Genomic DNA, 14694 nt, shown 5'->3' with positions numbered 1-14694 from the left:
TTATACGAAAACAATGAATCGTGGATCACTACATCAGAAACTAATGATGTATTGTATGGTGACTAACATAACATAAAAAACAAAAAACAAAAAACAACCAGATCCAAGGCTTCTAGCTTAAAAGTTTGACCAAGCTTGGTAAAGGTCCAGCAGAGGATGATGTTAATGTATGTCAGTATATGGTTTTGAATGTAATATTTTTTTTCCTATTAAGTTCATGTAGGAGTTGGAGTACAGCAGTGGTTCCCAAATGTGGCTGCACCTCCTAGTCACCTAGGTGCTTCCACCCTTGTTTTATTTTTCAGTGAAGAAATAATATGTATGCTTGGTATAAGGGAAAAATTAAGCTCATCCCAATGCACCTCCCCAGGGCCACACATCTACCAGTTTCTTGTGTAACTCTTGGGGCATATTCTATGCATTTGGAGGCATATAATTTCTTACATGAATGGTCACAGCTTGCATTGATTTTTTTTCAGTTAACAATATACCTTGAAGATTGATCCATATTAAGGCATATGGATCTACCTAAAAACTGTAACAGCCACATGGTATTCCACTGCGTGGTATCTGTCTGTCTGTCTACCTACCTACCCATCATCCGTCTAGTAATCAATCCTTACCATAAGAAATGTTGCATTGAGCATCAGTGAATGTATCTCTTTGAATGCATGAGCAAGTATAGATAGGGTCAATTCTTAGAAGTGGTATTTCTAGGTCAATGCAAGTGCGCACTTAAAATTTTGCAGAATTGCTCCCCAAAGAGGCTACACCAATTATATTCTACCAACTGTGTGAATGAAAGTGCCTATTGCTCTAAATCTTTGTTGGGGAAATTTTTAAATGAAGATTCTCAGTCCCTCACAAATCGATTGCTTCCAAACCTACTAAGACCAGCTGAGGGACCTGCCATTTTTTTTAAAGATTTTATTTATTTGAGAGAGAGAGGGCAGGAGCAGGGGGTGGGGTTGGAGGGGCAGAGGAGAGGGAGCCTGATGTGGGGCTCAATCCCAGCACCCCAAGATCATGACCTGAGCCAAAGGCAGACACTTAACGTACTGAGCCACCCAGGCGCCCTGGACCTGCATGTTTTTAAAGCTCCTCATAAAGTGCCACGTGATCAGTACCTTCATTTCACGCTACTCCATATCTCAGTGAGTCTGATGCAGAAGGTCCATGACTGCATTTGGGAATCATCGGGCTGCTGCATAGTACCCCCGTATCTACCTGGGCCAGATACCAGCTTCCACACTCCTGCTGTCCTCCCTCCTTTATAAACACTAGCTAAAGAATAGGGAACTAACCTTGGAAAATAATGTTTCAGCACCCTTTGGTTTGAAGTTCTCCTTTTTCTGCCTTTCTGTGCTTTCCATTTTGGTCTCAAGTCTTCTTTCTTCCTGGTTGAATCACTCGGGGACTAATGTCTTTCCCGTAGGTTCACAAAGATGTATTTTAAACATGTACTTTTTGAGGACACATTCTTTGACGAGTGCTATTTTGAAGACGTTACATCTACTGATACCTATTTCAAAAATTGCACCATTGAATCGACCATCTTCTACAACACAGGTGAGAACATGGGTGGTGTAGGTGCATGGTATCAAGGGTGGACTGGTCTTATTTAAGAAGCAAAGTGCTCAGTCATAAGCTTTAGGAGAAGGAAGGTATACACAGACATGGTTCCTGAGAGTCAGGTTGGAGAAATGGGTTCTAGCCCCAGGTATGGCACGGATTAGCTGCACCGTCTTTACCAATGCATTTAATTTGTCTGCATGTTTTATCACATGTGAAGTGGAAACGAAATTTCTGGGTGAGTGCTCTGGTCTCAAGGAGACTGATGCTTGTATGCTGCAGGTCTTCGGTAGGAACACACTATGACACAGATGAAAAGCCAGTATTTCAGGAAGGCTGCATTTTATGTGTGGAGTGCTTTCTCGAAGACCTCATGTAATCTGAATCTTGCAAACTTCAAGGCTCCTGTTCTCACAATAATAAAGGAAAAGGGAAAATTGTATCTTTTCAAGCCTTGTGCATAAAGTGAGATGAGAAGCATATTTTAAAATTGCACCGTTTTGGACTTCCATGATTAAAAAATAGTCACAAAATCCCACCACTCTATCCCTCCTCATTACTTTTACTACTCTCATCATACGTTAATAACATACCAAGGGGAATTGAGACGTAAGGAAACTACCTGAGCTTTACCAGGGGCTTCACCTACATTGTCTCCAGTGAGAAATGTACATTTACTCCCAGTTTATAGCTCAGGAAACCCAGGCTTAAGCGCTTGTCCAAGGCCACAGCTAGCAAGCTTAGGGAGCTTGGATTCATTCCTGAGTTGTTTGGTCCTAAAGTCTGTGATCTTTCCACTGAACAACATGCATTGTGCCAATATTAGTGCTTTCTCCTGGGCCTCAGCACTGTGGCTGATGCAAGAATATCTTCTTCTTCCATGAGGTCAGCCCCAAAATGTTCAATATCTGGCCTCCAAATATCCCTCCGTCTCTAAGTGATCCATTATGAGATGTACCCTCATAATTTTTTTTTTTTAGCCTGAACTTAAAAAGGCTTATACATTGCCTGTTTGTCATTAAAACCTGATGCATCTTTTAGTTTCTTCTTTCAAGTTTTAAGTTGCCTCTTTGTTTGCATACTGTCACGTGGGGATTTCTGCAAACACCTGTACTCATGAAATGTCAGTGCTGGGAAGTGATGGAGAGAATTAGGTGTACTTTTCTAATTTTGTAGGGGGAGTTTCAGGAAGGTTAAAGAGGGTCAGCTGCAGAGCCAGTTCCCGAAACCCAGATTTTATGAGAGCTTGCTTAGGCACTCTTTCTGCACAAACAGTTGGTGTTAGAAGGTGTCGGAAGACTTGGGAACGAGGTCCAAAGCAAATGGTTTATATTTTTTTAAGACTTGATTTTTTTGGAGATGTTTTAGGTTTACAATGAAATTAGAAAGAAGGTACAGAGATTTCCATAGAACTCCTGCCCCCTGCCCCTGTCTCCCCTATTATCAATATCCCCCCACTAGAGTGGTGTATTTGTTACCATCGATGAACCTACACTGACACCTCAGAATCATCCCAAGTCCAGAGTTTACAGGAGGGTTCACTCTCGGTGTTGGATATTCTCTTTGGGTTTGGACAAGTGTGTAATGGCATATATTCACTATTATCATGCCATATAGAGTATTTTCACTGCCCTAAAAATCCTCTGTGCTTTCCACATTCGTCTCCCCAGCTCCCCACCCTGGAAAATACTGAGCAAATGGTTTTTAATTTTATTTTTAATTTAATTTAATTTTTATTTTTTAAAAATTTTATTTATTTATTTTAGAGAGAGATAAAGAGGGAGCACAAGCGGGGGGAGGGAGAGAGAATCCCAAGCAGACAACCCCTGAGCACAGAGCCTGATGTGGGGCTCGATCCCAGGATCCCAAGATCATGACCTCAGCTGAAATCAAGAGTTGGACACACAACTAACTGAGCTGTCCAGGCGCCCTGCAAATGGTTTTTATTTTGAAGAATGTTCAGGTTTCTGCATGGGCTTTGGAGTGGTCACCTCAATCCAGACCCAATTCTCTTGTCTTCTGCTTCCTATAAGCTGGGTAGCCTCGGAGGAGTGGCCCTGCCTTGGTGTGGACCCTGGTGTCATCTCATTGATAAAAACAGGACCATTTCCTACTTGAGAGATGATGTATTCAGACATGCCTCTCCAGGAGTGTTCATTTCATTTCCCTTTGCTTATGGGAAGTTGAAGCAGTCATTACATTGTTAGTTTTTTCTCTTCATCCACACCTGACCACACGTCACCTTGACTTTGAGATTATCTGATTGCCGGAGGCTTGGAGCATCCTGCCCAGGGAAGGGGCATGACTCCATCCCTGCCTCCGCCCCATTTCTCCCCAGCCCCTGCTCACTGTAATGAACTCAAGGTGTCCTTCTCTCCCCAGACCTCTATGAGCATAAATTCATCAACTGCCGGTTTATCAACACTTCATTTCTGGAGCAGAAGGAGGGCTGCCACATGGACTTTGAGCAGGATAATGACTTCCTGATTTACCTCGTTAGCTTCCTCGGCAGTCTGTCCGTCCTGCCCGGGAACATCATTTCTGCCCTGCTCATGGATAGAGTTGGAAGGCTCAAGATGATTGGTGAGTAGCTAGGGATGCCTCATCTCCTCCAGTAGGTAGGGATCGTGGCTTCCAAAGTGTATTAAAGAAGAGGATTTTTTTCTTTTTCTTAAAGAAATCTTGCACTGGAAACCAAACAGGTAAGATGGGATCTGCTGGTGTGGAGCCCAGGAGGCAGGCATGACTCCAAAACCCCAGGACTCCACAGACATAGTTTGAGACCTATGGTCCAGGTCAGGGACTCATCTTCATTTCCCGACTGAGCGATTCTGTGGTAGTCACTTATGCTATTAGTACTTCAGTAAGAATATTAAACATGCCCATTCTACCTGCTTTGTAAGATTTTTGTCAGAAAAAAATACAAAATGCTCTTCAATGAACATTGGTTCGTCTGATGGGTTTAAAATAGATTGCATTACTTATTATAATTTCATAGTGATCACACTTAGGCTTTGGAGGTGGACAGACTCATGTCCGAGTCCTATCACCTCAAGGCTGTTTGACTTTGGACATGTTCCTTTACTTCTCCAGGCTTCAGTTTCCATATCTGTACCTATAACTGGCTGGTAGGGTTTTGTGAGGCTTGAGCATGATGTAGCCAGAGCATCTTATAGTGCTTGGTGCCCTGTAGGTTCTTGAAATGGTAGAAGTTTTCACGCATGCCTTGCTTCACTGCACCAGGATCCTCAGCAGTTTGCTGCAGAAACACATGCTGTGCATGGAAAATAAGAAACAAAACATATACACCCAGGGCCAGGGAAAGCATATCAGAATGTATATACTGTAAGGCCACGGTGGGGATGAGAACACATTGATATATATGACATGAAGGGTCTGTTCTAGGGATGTAGTTGATCAGGAAAATTAATACCAACTCACTCCCAGCAAAGCTCAAAGGGAAACAAAATAAATCACATAGTCATTTTGTCAGAGAAGAGCACATTGGTCAGAGCTTGGCAAGGGAAGCTTTTGCCGGTGTGGGGTGCATTGAATATTATTATTGTAAAAGTAGCATGAATGCTGTTTGTGGTGAGGATGAAGTCATGTGTAGGCATGGCAGATGGTTAGACCTGAAGCCCCTGAGGGAAGGGCAGCGTTGACTAACTCCTTAATTCCTGAGTTTTTTGGCAGAAGGTAGCTTACACCCTGTGTAAGACCAGCAGCTGGGAGTCAGGTGGCCATCTCCGCCAACATTTGCTTTATGAGTCTACACACCTTCCTTTCCTTCTCAGAGCTTCTGTTTCACAATTGTGAAAGTAATACCTCCGTTTGCTCCAATGAGATAAGGTGTGTGAGAGTAGACGGGTGACATTTCTGCCATTCTGCCCCTGGCCTTTCCAGCCCCAGTTGAACAGCGAATGCTGTGGTTGAGCCCTGGGGGTAACCCAGGACATCCTTGGGAAGGCAGGGTCTACGAGGGGTGGGGTGGTGTGCAGGGGCGTGGCCCGCTGCCTGGAGCAACCACACGCTCCCCCACGGAGGCAGAGGGAAGGCTGGGCGTGGGAAGGAGGCAGGGCAGCCAGAGAGCGGACATCTGCTTTGTGGCCACTGCAGTCCTTCTTGGCATCATGCATGTATTCCAGATCAGAACTGATTCCTGTCATGTTCCCCCAACTGGACAGCTGGAATGAATATCTCTCATTCTTTGTATCCTACTCTTTTATTAATGTCTGTATTTTGGTTCTGAGCTGCACTGTTAAGAGCTCAGGCAGTTCTTTCTTCGATCTTTAGGAGAAGGTCTGGCGCGAGGCGGGTTACCTGTGATATTCTCAGTGATGCTCAGCACATACTAGATGCTCAATAAATAGCTCGGTGGGATGTGGGTGACCTGTTTTGAAATAGTCTTTCCATGAACGGAAAGAGCTATTTCCTCAGAAAAATTCCCTCTTGAATCTGCCGGGGCACAGAATCTGTCCTGCTTACTCTGCCGCGCTCTTTCCTGGGTAGAAGTAGTGTCTTGTTAACAACAGAGTAGTTTTCCTGATGAAGCTGTTAGTCCTCATTTATTCATTCAATAAGCGATAATTTATGCAGCACTTATTCTCTGCCAGGCTGTGTGGCAATGATGGGAAGGCAACAGTAACTGAGACAGACAGCATCCTCATGCTCACAGAGCAAATGATCTATTGGGAGAGACAGACATAAACTAGAAATTGCATTGAACAAACACTTATAAAGCATGTATTATAGGTCAGGCCTCGTGCCAAGCATTTCATAAATATTAACATATTTAACACTCAATAACCTGGTGAGGTAGGTACTATTTTTTTTGCCAACATTTTACAGATAGGGGAAGTGAGACAGCACAGAGAGGTTAGGAGACTTGCTCAAGGTCACACAGGGAGGGGAAGCTGGGATTTGAACTCAGGCCTCTCCATCACAAGGGAAATGAGAATTAACCGAGTGGAAGTACAGTGGGCCACAGGGACTTATAGTAGGATTATCTGACATAGTTGAGAGGTCAGTTCCCTGAATATCACTTGATTTATTTGATGGTAATATTTTGTATCCAATAAACATTTATTCTAAGGTAGGCGCCATGGCTGGCCACTTTGAGGGAGGCATGCATTTAGGTGATATGGTTCCCAAGGCACTTGTGGTCCCGTAGATGTTTGTCTCTTTCCTAGCTGTTTGGAAAGACATTACCAGGTGACCTGCTCACAGCCCCGCCCCTTCCCAGAATCAGCAGAATCCAGGCGACAGTTACCATGTCCCAGCTCATCAGCAGGGTTTGGTATCAATATTGGCAGCTTGAGCTCTGAGGGTGATATTCCAGGTGGCGGCCCCCCGACCAGGGAGGCCCTTGTGGGTCAGGCCAGGCCACCAACATGGCTCCTTGGCAACAGGTACCCCAGGGTCCTGATGCCTGGAAGGGGAGCCCTTGGACTGTTTGCCAGCTGGTTGTTTTGAAGCTGCTTTCTTTCTTTCTGCTATCTATTCCCACTGCATTTCCAGCCATACCCTGGTCCATGCCCTGCATCCACTCCACACTCCCCAAGCTCTTCTGGGCTGGATGGAATGGATTTGGGCAGCATTTGACACAGCTTCTTTCAGTGGGACCTCTTATCATGAGCTGTACCAGCCAGAGTGTTGGTGGGAAAAAGAATCCACCCCAGAGAGTTCTAGTGAAGAGACTTTAGGGATGGGATGTGGCTTTGGGGGGTAATCCTACTATAGATCCCTGTGGCTCACTGTACTTCTACTCGGTTAATTCTCATTTCCCTCGTGATGGAGAGGCCTGAGTTCAAGTCACACCTTTCCTTCCCTGTGTGACCTTGAGCAAGTCTCTTAACCTCTCTGTGCTGGCTCACTTTCCCTACCCATAAAATGTTGGCAAAAAAAAAAAAAAATAGTACCTACCTCACTGGCTATTTGGGGACAGGGTTATGGGAACAACTGAGGCAGATGAAGCTCCCACATGCTAGCAAAATTGGCAGCAGGTACTGCCTCGACGATTGCAGGGAGAAGAGCACTCACCGAGCCCAGGGAGAGCAGGAACCGTGGAGGTGGAGGCTCCCGGAAAGAACTATAGTCCTGGGGGGGATGCAGCCATGACCAAAAAAGGGCTTTATAGATAGGACGGGAATTGGGAAGAAATACTCCAACCCCTATCTGCTCCCAGCTGGTAAGGGAGCGGCAGGTATGCAGTCCCTGGGGGCTAGCTTCTCAGGAAACAGGCAGGGCTGAGAAGGGCAGGTCAGATGTCTGGGGTGGAGATAGGATAAATGGAGAATAAAGATCAAGGCCCTTCAGGTTTTCTTCTGCAGCCCATTTACAGTTCTGTTCTCAGTAGCACATAAGCTCCAAGAGGATTTTTTGATACCGATGTATCTCAGGCACCCAGAACAATGTCTGGGATATAATAGATTCTCAAGGAATGTCCCCTTGGCCTCCTCCCCAGTAATTCTGGGCTGGGCAGCACCACAGAGTGAGGATTTCAGAATCCTTCTGGGAGGCTAATTCTGGTGACATGACCCACTCAAAAGGCTCTAATCCTGTGGCTGGAGTACCATGTGGGGGGTTCAAGCTACGCTTTCTCTGTGTAGAGATGGACCTGTGACTTGAGGTGACCTGTTACTTCAGGCACACCTGTGAGGATAGGAGAGGGGAAAGACCTATGGGTGACAGTCTTGTCTAAGACATGGGCTTCATGGTTTTTGGGTTTTTTTTTCTGCCCTTGACCTCCCCCTGTAGGTGGCTCCATGCTAATCTCGGCGGTCTGCTGCTTCTTCCTGTTTTTTGGCAACAGCGAGTCTGCGATGATCGGCTGGCAGTGCCTATTCTGTGGGGCGAGTATTGCAGCCTGGAATGCTCTGGATGTGATCACGGTGGAGCTGTATCCCACCAACCAGAGGTCAGTTCTGCCGTGGGCTTCTCTCTGGGACTTGTTCGGACTTCTTTGGCCAGAAGTCTACCCATTCCAACATACTCCCCCACAGCCATTTTGGTTTTCTGGTGTTTCACGGACCAAGGAAGCATCTCTTTGGTTTTTGAGTTTCTCCTGTATGGGGGCTGGTGTAGGCATGGAGGTGAGCAGGCTAAAGCCTGATGGAGTGGGGTGGGGGGTCAGGTACAAAGGATAAGTGCAAACCACGTTCGGGAGAGAGAAATGAGGGTGATACCATAGGTGTCATGCACTCCAGAGAGAGGTGAAAACAGACCTCCAATGGGAGAGAGGGGGGAAAAGGTGAAGAACTAGATAAACAAAGGGTGGAGGAGAGGCAAGGGCAGACAAAGGTGGGGGTGAGTCCTGATGGTCTAGGGCATTAGCAGAGAATGTGATAGGAATGCCCAGTGCTTAATTTTATTTTTGTGCAAGCCGTGTGGGAAGAAGCCTGGTTGAAAGGCATGGGGTCAAAGCCATTACGTAGCAGTTATCTCTCCTTATGGAGAGGGAATTGTGAATTTTAAGGATGGCAGGTAAGTGGTCCTATGGTCAAAAAGGAGTGCGAAGTGATGTGGAAGGCAGGTAAATGAAATTCTGCAAAAAAATCTTAATGATATTACCCAAATTGGTGACAGAGGTATTAGAATATGGCTAGCTATGGCAAAGCACAGCATCCCATATTTGGAGCCCCTCTCCCCTGAACCAAAGAGCTTCTAAGTTTTACAAAAAATAAGAGGAGGAAAAATTATCATTATTTCAAAGGTATATGGTTTTACATCTAGGAAACCCAAGACAATAATTAACTAAAGAGACTGCTCAAAACAGAAAACTAATTTGATAAGGTGGTCAATAATAAAACTAACTTAATAACTTATGGGATTTAAAAATGTATCCAAAAATTTTAAAGTAAAATTGAATTCCATTTAATAATAGCAGAAATCATAAAATATCTAGGAATATAAGAATATAAGGGATAATAAGAAAGATGAAACACTTATGTGAAGACAACCATAAAGCTTTACTGAGAGATAAAACAGAAGACTTACATATATGTCAAGATATACCTTATGAAATTCTAAGAAGATTTATTCTTACACAAATTTCAAATCTTCTTTTGTTTCCTTCTAACTTCAAAGAGTCCATTCAGAATTCAATGAGATTTTTTTCCCCCCTCCTCTGGAAACTTGGGACAACTTTGGAAATTTCATTTGGAAAAATACACATGTGAAAATATCCAAGCAGATTCTGAAAACAAAAAGATAGGGATTGGGGGCTAGTTATATATAAAGTGATTAAAAATGTAAAAAAATTAATGTACAAAAATGTAGACACATTCTTAGTAAACCTGTGTTATGAAAAAGAAATATTTTGCTTCAGTTGAAGAGAGCTGGTGTTGGGAATATAGTCTCTGTATACAGATGGAGTCAAGAAAGGACAGATGATTAGTAGCTGTTATCATTAAGGGGACACCTGGCTGGCTTAGTTGGTAGAATATGTGACTCTTGATCACTGGGGTAGTGAGTTTGAGCCCCACATTGGATGTAGAGATTACTAAGAAAAATAAATGAACTTAAAAAAAATAATAGTTGCCCCTCAGAAGTGTGATTGAGGGATAATAATTAGGATTAGGTTTTGCCATGGGTGACAGAAATCTCAAATAACTGCAGCCTTAAGAAGGTAGGCATTTCCTTTTTCTCTCCTGTAGAAGTCCACACCAGGGACTGCAGGCTCTTTTTATCTTGTTGTTCACCCTTTCATGAGCTCAGCCATGGGCCAAGATGGGACCATCTACATTTTTGGAAGTGGGATGGAAGGAAGAAAAACGGAAGAAAAGAGAGCAAAAAGTACCACTCATGACATCTCTCAAGGAAATTTTTCAGGAGCTGCTATTTGCACTTATATCTCATTGGCTAAAAACATAGTCACATGGCCAGACTCCTCAGCAAGGGAGTCTGGGAAATGTAGTCTACATTTGGAGAAACGCTAGTTAGGGACACCCAACAGTGATCTGCCACAAGAGGGTCAGGGTGTTATTGAGGAGGAACAGTGACACTTTCTGCTTCATTCTCTGTTTTTTCAGTGTTTCACAATATGCATGTCCTATCTGTGACAATTTCAAAAAGAGATAACATTTGAAAAGAGAAAGAAACAAGTGTGAAGGAAATACTCCAGACTGGTAATAGTGGTAATTGCCTTTCAGTGGTGGGGTTATATACTTTTGCATCTTTATGTTATTCTGTATTTCCAAATTTGATTAAAATGAGAATGTTTGACTTTTATATTTAGGAACAAAAGTTCCCTCCCACACCTTCACTATACCTTCCCTCACAACAGGGGAAAGAAAGGACCCAGTCCTGCTCATCCCAAGGAGGTCTGGTTCATCTTTTAGAATGATTGACTTTCTTCTTCTTTTACAGGGCGACAGCCTTTGGCATCCTTAATGGATTATGCAAATTTGGCGCCATCCTGGGAAACACCATCTTTTCTTCTTTTGTTGGGATAACCAAAGTGGTTCCCATTCTTCTGGCCGCTGCGTCTCTCGTTGGGGGTGGCCTGATTGCTCTTCGGCTGCCAGAGACCCGAGAACAGGTCCTGATGTGAACAACCTCTGGGGAAAGAAGATGTTGGAAGAACCTTATCCAAGAACCTTAAATGCACCCATGCTTCCTGTCACTGTCCAGAGGACACGGGAGGAGAAGTTGATTTTGTGACTCCTAGTTTAGGACCCATTTCAGCTGTCAATATGTTTGTAACTCAGGTGACTGATTTGGGGGTGTCCTGAATCACCTTTAGAATCCCAGAGTGGTGTTCTTGGCTTCGGGTCTCCCCAGCCCAAAGCAGGGGAAGAAGGATCACACCTTCCAGTGGGTGCACGCGCTGAGCAAGGACTGTGTATTCCCCCTAGTGAGGTGCAAGGACTTATTTGCATTTCAAAATGAATCTGAGGGTGAGAAACATTTAAGGTCCTCCTCCATAAAGTTTCTCAGAGCCCAATGACCTACCACACTGACTTGTCAGGAAGTTAGAGTCATCATATAAATATTGGGCTTGAAATACAAGATACTTATATTTTTGCATTTAAGAGTATCACCAAGCCTATGTTCCATTTGAAAATTGGCACAATAGCATTGAAGATACTCTAATATAGAAAACCAAATATTTGATCAATATCTATAGAAATCTGCTCCCCCCTCAACCAAGTGTCCTAAGTTTTCCATGACGATTAGGTGGTAAATTTAAGGATGCTATTTATTCCTGTTTTGATCTATTCAAAGAAACTTAATGCGATAGGTATTCTGTAAACTAACTTTGTACATAACTATATCTGGGTTTAATTTGCAGAAATGGTACCTGCAAATATTTGCCAGCCTTTTAGCCATATTTTGGGAGGAGTTGGTGTTTGGGGTCCCAGGAAATTAGGTCTGATTGAATGAAATGCAACCACAATATCTTATAGCCATTTAACTTGCTGTCAGGAGGATGCACTTCGTAAACTCGTGTTGTACAGTTCATTTAGTCCAGGCACTTTTCTTTGTGTAGGTGGAGTAGTTACTTTTTTCTCTTACACAGATCACTTGTGAAACAAGCTCACCATCTTGGGTACCGGCATTAGATGCTGCTGCACCCCCAGAAACAACAGGAGAAGGGTTCAGGGGCTTCTGGCATTCTCTTTATGGGCAAGAATAAAACACAGTGGACAACATGAGTGATTGAGGGAGGGATGGGGAAGAGTAATCAGTTCTCCAAAGCATAAATTCTTTGTTTCTTTTAGCTGTAAAACATGATCCATATTTGTTATCATGGTCAGGTCCCATGAGAAATCTATGCTATGTGTCTCGGTTCAGGACCTTTGAAAACAGATGTCATTGGCATGGGAATCAGGGCATGCAGTGGATGTCAAGTATGTCTCCCTTCAGTGCTCCAAGTGAATTCTTTTCTGAGACTTGCTTGGAACATGAATGGGGGTGGGGTGGGGATGGGGGTGGGGAACCCAGGAAAACTGCTTTGGCAAGGGTCAGCAATAGACTGAAGTCTTGACGACACAGAAAAGGAAGGTTTCATACACCAGAACTATCTAGCCTGGAAGGACAGTGAGCTATGAGCTCTCGTCCCTGGAGTCGGACTGGCTGAGGCCCGGTGAGCATCAGTTTGCAAGAACTCATGCTTCAAGTTGATCTGCGGTGTTCTGAGTGCTGTCAGGTGCTACACACTCCCTACCAGACATCTCCAAAAACCGAAGCAGGGTAATGATGACCACATGGAGTGTTTTCTCGGCTTTGGGGAGACACTTGGGTCCCAGGACAGCTTCAGGCCCTCTTCCCGTTGTTTTCTGGAGTAACAGGTAGACAGGAGGAAAGAGTAAATACTACGACACCTTTCCACCTTGGATCTGAGATCAGCTTTAATGGTTAAAATGTTGACTCTGCTTCTCCTGTCTCCTACCTCTTTATTCACTCTTTTTTTTCTTTACAGGGAAAGAAGGCATGTCAACTCTGATTTGACACCCTGATCCCCCCAAATATATAAATATACTATTGTGTATTAATGTTTCTCTCAGTGTTTTATAGGAGTTGCATAACATAAAGGCTACATCAGTAATGAGAGGCCCAGTGTAACATAGCTGTAATCTACTTTCCATATTCTGACTATGAAATACAGTGGCTAGGTCCGTTCAAGAGAATTGTGTAACCCGGAGATGGCCACATCCCTTGTAACATTATTCTTCAATGGGATGATACAATTTAACGAGCAGCTACCACTTAAGAAATTTACAAAGCAGGTAGAGTCTGCATTTGTAGTTAAGGTGGATCTTGTAAATCTCACATCCGATTAATTTTTGAGTGTAGAGATGGCTGCCGTAATTTGGGGGTCAATTCCATTTGGGTTTTCAAGCTGTAATATCTGCATTAACTGTATGGCTCCTTAAACCAACTACCTAACCAACCAAGAGCAGTTCCTGTGTCATCCATCACCTAGGCCTTTGTAAAGGGTGCAGCCAAGCTCTGCAGCCTTCCCTGTCCATGAAGAATTGCCTGGCGCTGGTACCTGGCCTCTTCTTAAATGCTGTCATTCCTGCTGAGATAAATGCTTCTTTAAAAATAGTCTCTGTGGCAGGTCATTGGGGGATAATGTACAGCATTCCTGGCCAGGCCCTTCTTTTTCATTTCGTGTTCTATCCTGAGAAACTCCCAATGGCATCCTTGCAGCGTGGAAGGAGGAGGTTCTCCTTCACTGAGCAAAGCTGTTCATGGTTCATGATGTATTTTATGATGCCTGTTTTGTTACTTTTAACAGCCTCAACAGTGTTGTGTCATCTCTTGATGCTGAGTTTTGACCTTCTGTTTTACTGGAAATAATTAGTGAAAGCGGTGTGCCTATTTGTGAAGTTTATAGCACATGCACCTGAGGTCATGTGATAAATAACCACATTGCCAGGGTCCCCTGCTACCTTGTATTAGCTCATTAAAAATAATAATAAAAATAATTATAAACAAACTTTTAAGAACTGAGGCTAGAGGTTATTTCCAGACACTAAGGTTTCTTCTGGATTCCTAAGTTGATTGAATCAGTTGGGGTTGGCCTGTTGAGAATCATTTCTTTCACCTTGTTTTGCATATGGGGACCTTGAGAGATCAAATGATGTGACCAAGGAGACAGGTAGCACTGGGAGTGGGTTACAAGGCCTACAGTGATGCTCTCTCTATAATTCTGGAGTAATCTCTCAGTCCGTAATCCCCTACTGCAGGGGCTCCCACTGAGTCTCTGAGGAATGGGATGGTGAGACAAATGTTTAACCTCCATTCCCGCAGGCCATTCATAGACAACTCACTTGATTGTCTCACCTGGAATAAATGGAAGGATCATCATACATATGAAAAGAATGGTATTTATTAATCCATCTAGTCACTGATTCATTCCCTTATTCAATAAATCCTTACTGAGCCCATACCGTGTGCTGGGCTCCATGCTAAGTCCCGGGATCCATTGGTAAAAACCCTGGTCATGGTCCCTGCCTCCTTCTACTTACGGCAAGTGGGCAAGATGGTCATTAAGTTGGCAATAAAAACAACGTAGGATGATTTTATCATCAGTAAAATGCACCTTCTGCTTGTAAGAGGATTCTCATTTCCCTACCAGTCAATTGTGGATTTCTGAATCTCATTGTTTTCTTT

General features: G+C 43.7%; 1 protein-coding gene across 1 annotated transcript; it reads left to right on the top strand.

The window, feature by feature from the left end:
* The first annotated feature begins 1438 nt into the window (after positions 1 to 1438).
* On the top strand, positions 1439 to 14017 carry LOC102734359 (synaptic vesicle glycoprotein 2B). The gene is made up of 4 exons (XM_081831627.1): positions 1439 to 1569; positions 3955 to 4155; positions 8329 to 8488; positions 10939 to 14017. Exons 1-4 carry the CDS (start codon positions 1446 to 1448, stop codon positions 11120 to 11122), a joined length of 669 nt encoding a protein of 222 aa, XP_081687753.1. The 5' UTR covers positions 1439 to 1445; the 3' UTR covers positions 11123 to 14017.
* The last annotated feature ends 677 nt before the right edge of the window (positions 14018 to 14694 follow it).

Source organism: Leptonychotes weddellii, chromosome 9 (genome assembly GCF_054177405.1).
Source record: "Leptonychotes weddellii isolate Sample4059 chromosome 9, ASM5417740v2, whole genome shotgun sequence".
Lineage (NCBI taxonomy): Eukaryota > Metazoa > Chordata > Mammalia > Carnivora > Phocidae > Leptonychotes > Leptonychotes weddellii.
This window is presented reverse-complemented; position numbering and strand designations above follow the sequence as displayed.